Source organism: Pleurodeles waltl, chromosome 6 (genome assembly GCF_031143425.1).
Source record: "Pleurodeles waltl isolate 20211129_DDA chromosome 6, aPleWal1.hap1.20221129, whole genome shotgun sequence".
NCBI classification, from domain to species: domain Eukaryota; kingdom Metazoa; phylum Chordata; class Amphibia; order Caudata; family Salamandridae; genus Pleurodeles; species Pleurodeles waltl.
The window spans coordinates 169,961,612-169,969,992 of NC_090445.1; the positions used below are offsets into that span (position 1 = coordinate 169,961,612).

An 8,381-nucleotide genomic window follows, 5' to 3' on the forward strand; every position below is an offset into this window, starting at 1 on the left:
TTGTCCTGACTGACTCCATGAACATTTCATACAGCCACTCTGAAATCTTTCCACTGGACTCTGACGTGGCAGAGAATTACATTCAAATCCCCCTGATTCCATATCTCTATATCAGGTCTGTATTCCTCCAGGAGTAGCCCCATTCGACGTGACCTGTCCTGGTCGCTGTCCTGGTCGCTTAAATCAATTGCTCCAGCTCAGTTTATTGAGAAAAATTAAAACAAATTTAACAAACAGTGAAATCTACCGAGGCACAGGGTTGTATGCCAAGAAGAAGACCATCAACGAAGAGCCTCAACCAACCCATCCGTGTTCATAATTCTTATTTAGTGAAATTTTCCACAATTGACAAATCTATAATAAATAAAATAATGTCATGTGGCTCAAAAAAACGAAATCCTTTCTTGCACAGTTAATAAACAAACCAATATTTCTGGTCTCTCATTTCTTCTAGGACCTGGTCGCCTGGATCACTGCCGGCTTCCTTCACATTCCGCACTCTGAGGATGTTCCCAACACTGCGACGGCAGGAAATGCAGCTGGTTTTTTCCTCAGACCATTCAACTATTTTAATGAAGACCCTTCCCTCTACTCTCCGGATGGGGTCTACTTCCGAAGTGACCAGAAGTACACCACATGCAAGGTCAACCAGCTTGCGTGCCAATTAAAGGAGTCATCATGTCCCCTAAAACGCCCACCATTCACATACGATGGGTTCCAGAACATTGTAACTATATGAGCGTGATCAACTAAGCCACCTGCAGAGGTGGCTGAAAAAGTCTAGACTAGTGACCGCTGGCATTACCAATGCTCAGCCTCTGAAGCATCCCTATCTAGAGAACCACGGCCCAATGTTAACAAATCTGCCGTAAGGTCACCTCCAACAAAAATGTTATTTTTCCGATTCTTTTGCTGATTTGCTTGGCTTGCATAAAAGTACACATTACTTTTTTGGTTTATTGAGCAGATGTGAATGCTATGCTTGTGGTCTTGCTGTAGCTCAGAAACCGCCATCAAAAAATAACATCCTCAATTGAAAACTGTGGGCCTATTACGTCTGCCCATTCCAGCCCCCTTCTGTAAAACTACATAGTCATATCATCCCTATTAAACTATAGAGGTGTATTATTGTTTAGTCAGTACTGATACTAACATAAAACTTGAAAGTATTTACATTTTGTCACACTTTAATCTATTCCACTGGAATTTACTGTCACTCCACATCCTCAAGGCAGTTCACAAATGTTCCATTACTTTCTAGAATAGAAAGCTGATGCAGCAAAATATAGGGAGGTTTTAGTCAATATTATTGCCTACAACTAAAACAATTATAAGTGTACATTCCAACTGACTGAGCCACAGCAAGTCACATTGGCTTAAACAACAAGCTGCTCACATTGTCTCAGTACTTTTAGGTCAAAGCCTACCAGACAGTACAGCTGTCTGGTTTGCTAAAGACATATTAGGACATTCTGAAAGCTTCCCTGGGTATGCATTCCACTTGCTGCTTACCATCAGCTTTGTGGTTTGTAACTCACATTTTCTGGGTTTCTATTTGCTGGCTTTATTTGTTTTAGGCTGTCCAGGGTGAGTTTGTCCCTCCAAAGAAGCAACGCCTTTTTACACCAACTCCCTTAGGTTCTTCCAGAAGTAAACAGGTCTGTAAACAGGTCTGTAAATCTTTTTCTTGTCACATTTGCTGTGCATTCAAAGACAGAGCCAAATGTAAGACTCTGTCTTCTAAGGGATCTTGGTGTTTACTTTTCTTTCTCTGACTTCAAAGTTAAAGGATTTATGTGACAATCTTGCTGGATACGGGGTAGGAATGAACGGGCTTTTTCTAGCACACAACAGCATTTTAACAAACTGTGCATTAAAAATATATCACTATTAGAAATGCACAAATAAAGCACATTTTTTGTTAACTCTGAAGTGTGTTGGAAACAAATATTTTAATATGATCAGAACAAACAAATACATCAGTGTGCTAGGTGATGCCATTTCCATTCATTATCATTTGTGCCCTGTACAGTTCTTATTAGTAAACGATATGTCTGTGCAAATGTAGTGGTAATTTCAATTGAAAATGTCTTGTCTGTAATGGCAGTGTGCTACCACACTGTGCATACTCCACTCTATGCCACTCCACTCTACATCATTCAACTCCACATCACTACAGTATACTCTGCACCACTCCACTTTAACCACCCCATGCCACTGCACACTCCTCCACTCTGCATCATGCCACTCTATGCCACTGCACTCTACACCACTTCATTCTACACCTCTCTATTCTTCTGTGCACTCTACTCTGCACTCTGTGCCAATGCACTCTATGCCACTCTACTCTACACCACTGCACTCTACAAAGCTCCAGTCTAGGCCACTTGAATATACTCTGAAGAACTCCACTCTACGCCACTCTGTAACACTGCACTCTATGCCGCGGCACTCTATGCCCCAATACACTTTACGCCAATGCACTTTATTCTGTAACATTCAACTGTATGCCACTGTGCTCTATGCCAATCCACTGTATACTACTCTAATCTATTCTGCACCACTGCACTTTGTGCCACTGCACTCTACACCACTTAACTGTACATCATTACACTCTATGCTGCTGCACTCTATTCTGAAACAATCTCTCCATGCCACTCCACTCTCTGAAACTTCATGCTACGTCAGTCTACTCTAAACCACTGCACTGTATGCCAGTGCAGTCTACACAACAGCATTCTACTCCACGGCACTATACTCTGCACCACTGTACTCCATGCTACTGCTCTCTATGGCACTCTACTCTACGCCTCTTTGCTCTATGCCAATACAGTCGATGTCACTCTACACAACTGCGCTCAATGACACTCTATTTTGCAACAGTGAACTCTACTCCACTCAACTCTACACTACTGCACTCTATGCCAATGCACTCTATGCCACTCTACTCTGCATTACTGCACTCTGCATCACCCCACTCTACGCCACTCCACTCTGCACCACTCCATCCACTGCACTCTCTGCCACTCTACATACACTATGCCACTCTGCTCCACGGCACACTGTGCTACTGTACTCTATTCCCTTCTACTCTGAACCACTCCACTCTACTATGTATCACTCTTATCGATGCCACTACATTGTACGCCTCTGCACTCTACATCACTATTTCAACACTCTAAGCCAATGCACTCTACACCCGTCCACTCTACTCTAAACCAGTCCATACCACTCTACACTACTCTGTAGCACTATACTGTACACCACTGCACTCTGCTCTGCATCACTGTACTCAACACCACTCTGTTCAACACCACTCTACTCCACACCAGTGCACTACATGCCAATGCACGCTATGCAAATGCCCTCTACGACACTCTACTTTGCAACATTGCATTCTATGCCACTGAACTCTATGCCACTCTACTCTGCACTACTGCAGTCTATGCCAATGCACTCTACGCAACTCCACTCCACTCTACTCTGCTCCTCTCCACTCTATGCCGCTGCACACTGCAGCATTCCACTCTATACCTCTCCACTCTGCAACACTCTATGTCACTGGACTCTGTGCCACTCTACTGTGCACCACTGCACTCTATGCCACTCTAGTCCACTCTGCACCACTCCATTCCGCACTCGTGCACTCTACACCACCGCACTCTACTATGAAGCACTGTAATTTACACCAATGCATTCTACGACAATACATTGTACACCTCTGCATTCTATGCTGCTGTACTCTACCCCACCATACTCTGCAACCCTCTACAACAATGCACTCTACACCAGTCTACTCTACTCTGCACCACTTCACTGTACGCCACTCTATGTGAGTCCACTCTATGCTACTCTAATACACGACACTCTATGCTACGACACTCTACTCCACTCTTTGCCATTTTACTCTATGGCATTCCACGTCACTCTCCTCTATGCCGCTACTTTTAGCCATGATGAACAGCAGCCAAGCTGGTGTACAACATGGCTAAAACACATTGGCAAGACCTATTCGATTTGGCAATGCTTGTTACTGACTGCTGTTCGACCAATCACAGTTTGGTCTCGCTTTGAGTTAATCAGAATGGCACCCCGTGCATTCCTGGATAAAATGTGCCTTTGAAAAAGGTACCCTTTTGGGTCCACAATTTTTCCTGTTGCTTGCGCAGATTTTGGAAATGGTACATTTCTCTAGGAATTATCATGTGCTAACAGCAGGATATTGCCCATACATTGTAGTGACTTCAGCGTCCTGTTGAGAATATATGAATCAATTTTGTGACGCAGAGAAGCAAGTATTTTTCTCCTTTTAGAATGCCCTTAATCGAAAAGTGCTACGATCATCAAAGTGGGAAGGATTATTTTTCCCATATTTACACCGGCGTTATTTGTGTTTTAGGGATAACTCACAATTGTAGGATCGCGACTCACATTACACTAATGCCCAGCACCAGTGAACACAGCAATTGTGTTGCTGATCACATCTATTCTTGAATCACTTCATATTTTACTCCACCCATCAAGGTAAGACCACTGACACTATTTCATTTTTGTTAATTTCAGTTTACCATTGGGAACTGAATATGTTTGTCACTCTCATTTTTAAGATTTCCGTTTCCATAATCTGGAATTGTGTCACGAACTTCATAAAAAATTCCCATCTTTTTCAGAGAGCCTTTCAACTAACTAGTCAATAGATCCATTTTGGAGCAATCAAATGATGTCCCATCTAGATTCTTTCTAGGCATCTGGCTTGACCCTATCTCTTAAGAGTTGCTAAACGCATCGTATTCTTTCTGTATGTTGCAGCGTTCTAACGTGACATAGCTTAGAAACAGATATTTACAAAACTCCAAGATACACAAATAACTAAATAAATAAGTAAATAAACAATGTCAGCTGGATTCTGCCAAAGGAGACCATTTTAGAGGTTGTCCAGCGTGGTAATAATCTTGAATGGGATTGGTTGGAAGCAGGTGAGTCTGTGATAGCTTTTGGCGGGTAAATGGAGGAACCGATTTTGTTTTACCTATTTTCCCACTACTATTGTGTAGGATGCCTTGTGACACTGCATTTATGTATGCAGGGCTACATTAATAACTAGGAAGCAATGGAGAGCGGACTATGAGAGTGACCGCCTAAGGTATGTTATAAGAATGCTGAAGGAGATGCAGCCAGAAGGAAGGTACCTAACAGATGAGGTGATAATGCTGGGTGAAGAGGTTTGTGTAGGAGCAGTTCTGTTGTCTATGAGAATATTGTTCCAGTTTCTGGGTGTGAGATTAAGGAGGCCTGCCTTCTGTTCTTCTATTACAAACACTTCCTTGCTTCCAGTCTGGTGATGTTTTGGCTTTAAATGTGATATAGTTCTCCCGAGACAGCAAGTTTCCCAGCTCAGTAGGTTTTGTTTTTGAGCCCCTTGTAGTTAATGCAGCAAGTCATGAAAATGATGCAGGCCGTAAAGTGAGCTAGTGGATATTTTTCAGCATTGTCGTGTTGTGGTTGAATTTCTTCCAACCATTCAGGAGACAAGCCTTTAAGGCATGTAAGATGCCTTTCAAGAGGGACTGCTGAGACCCTTGAACCCAGAACTGCCCTCATCTATGCAGGAAAGGACTATTGCTTGCATTGTTAATCTTAAGTAGGAGTTGGGTAAGGAGGGTTTCACTTTTTCACGAGTTACGGTTGGTACTAAGTGGTCTTGGTTTGCTTATTGATCTTTTCCTTGAAGGTGAGTTCAGTGTTGAAAGTGAACCTTAGTGGTTTTGTATTTGCTGCCAGCTAGGCAGTGAAACAATATAGGTTAATGTTTTCTAGCCAAGCTTGAGTTAGTGGTTGTTTGGCACTGTCAGAGTGCAGCTCAAACATTACAATGCAGAATGCCATCGACTAAGATTTTTTTTTAACAACTTCATTTAGCATTTTAGTATAAAGAACAAGGAACACTCTACAGCATGATCAAATATATATCATTTGAGACAAGAGGACTGGGTAGGTGAAACCGCCCCCAACACTGCTAGGGGTGAAAAAGCGTGACTTCAAAGGAAATTTCAGCAGAGGTCCAAGAATATCCCTCAGGCCCCTTCTTTCCACTTACCTCCCACAAGAAACATATGTGTTCCCTTGTGGCGACAACAACAATCATATGCACCATGGATGTCTCCTTACCCCAGGGATAATGTGACAGCAAAAGAAATTGACCTAAGAAGTGGACAGGTCAAGGAGAGTCATATGAGGAGTCCGAAGAGGAGAAGACCCAAATGTCTGAAGCTTTTAACGTCTTAGACATAGTAAAATATATGGCCCCTACCCCGTTTTGACGCCGTATATGTGTAACAAAGGGGCGCCATACGGCCTCTAACTTAGCCACTCTCTCCCTCACAATAGTGATAAGCTTTTCCATGGAATAAAAGTTCCCCAATTTACTCCACCACATATTTAAAGTGGGTGCATGAGGCTGTTTCCACATTTGTGCTATGCATAGTCACGCTGCTAAGAGGAGGTGAAACAGAAATAACCTCGTTGGAATCTTTGTAGGGAGAGCCCTCTCTGCTCCTGGGCCACCCAGGAGGACCAGCAAGGGATCTCAGGGAATTGTGACATTGGTTATACTACCTAAGATTTTGAGGTAAAGTCGTGTGTCATCACCATTTTGGGATAGCTTGATGAGGTTAGCACACTGGCCAGTAGAGCAGGGGTAAAGTCAGTCACATCAGACAAATCTCACATAATACTGAGGCATACTTTGTGCATGAGTTCCTCCTTCAAAATAAAATATTGGAGGAAAGCTCCTGTCAAACAGCTTATGTAGGTGTTTTCCCTCTTCTCGTTTAAAAAGAAAACAAAGACCAGAGTAGCAGTTTGCCTAAAGCTAAGAACTCATATAATTTTGCTAGCCTCATTTTACAAACCATTGTATTAGTAATGAATTTATTAAGGCACTTCCCAAGTTTCATAAATGAAAAGAATAACATGAGCTTTTATTTCAAATTCAGCAACACATGTGCAATTCTAAACCTAATTACAGCAGTAGAATAAAAATGATCACAGAAACAAGAAAATGCAATAATTCAACATGAATATAATATATATATATATATATATATATATATATATATATATATATAGAGAGAGAGAGAGAGAGAGAGAGATGTATATCTGTATCTATATAGTGACTACATATTCATGCCTGCACACCGCAAAACTAAAAATAAGAATTAAAAATGCAGCACCAACTCCATCCCCATGTCTGCCAACTTCAGGTCGTGGAACCCTGGACAACCGAAACAGGGGGGAGACCACCCACAAGGGGATTTATTTATTTTCTGGGCAAGGCACCCCTTCCCATAGGAGTTCCTTCTTCTTCCAGTTGTTGAGGTGCCTCACCTTATATACTTTAAACAAACTTAAGAGGAAGGTTCTAGAAACCCCACTCCCTTTGAGTGAGTTGTGAAATTCATGTGTTGGCTATGTCAAGTCAGTGTTGAGAAAACACGCATCAGACTTGCCAAATCTCATGGTGTTTTTCCAAGACCGAGCTGTACCCTGCTGTATCATAAAGATCCTCAGACTGGTACCTGCTTATCTTCATTGCTCCCCCATGTTGTGTTCCTTTCCCTAGTGAGAAGAGCAAAAACAGGTTAACAAGCTGTGCACTGAAAAATACATGCGCCCCCCAATGTGATGGGGTTTGAAGCTAAGCTAAGCACAAAAGGGAGTCAGTGGTTAAGATGGAGCCGGTGGTTAAATACAGATAGCATTACAGTAATGTAGTCTGGTTGTGGAAGTCCCTGTAGTCTCCTGAGGAATCTAGGCAAAATCCACATAGACGTAAATCTGTAAAAAAGCTGCTTTATTGTGAAAGAAGGATAGAACTTGCAATTTGCTTCTAGCTTTGCAATACAGACTACAGGCCTGTTTGGTGGGCAGGTTACTCCGTCACAACCTGACAGATATCCGGTCCACTTTATAACAAGTGCCCTAGGATATAACACACTTTTAAGGATGCAGAAAGGATATCTGAAATTATGCAAGGTAGTAACCTGTTCACCAAACTCCAAATCAGGCCCCATGTCCTTACTGTCAAAGCAATACATAACAAGAGTAAAAAAAAGCCAACAGGTCAGTAACATTACTCAACTATTATGCTTTGCCAATGCTTTTTGCCAATGCTGTTTGACATGTGCAAAAAGAAAAAAAAGGTTTGTTTGTCAAGGTGGAATAGAATCAACAAGCAAAACAAATTGCCGCCAACCCATAATGACTTACATCTATGCATGCACCACTATACATGCACACACATGGATCATGAGGTAACTGCCTTTTTTCTACTTTTAGTTTACCATTTCAAGATGGAGGACCTCGGTGCTGGAGCAGGCAAT

The 8,381-nt window shown here is 42.1% G+C and overlaps 1 protein-coding gene across 1 annotated transcript in view; it reads left to right on the forward strand.

Moving 5' to 3' along the window:
• LOC138299471 (amine oxidase [copper-containing] 3-like) overlaps positions 1–1,932 on the forward strand; it is a 70,175-nt gene extending 68,243 nt beyond the window's left edge. Inside the window, exon 4 of the mRNA XM_069237738.1 lies at positions 455–1,932. Coding sequence (XP_069093839.1) covers positions 455–739 — 285 coding nt within the window. The 3' untranslated portion in view covers positions 740–1,932. The remainder of the gene's footprint in view (positions 1–454) is intronic.
• Positions 1,933–8,381: the final 6,449 nt, after the last annotated feature.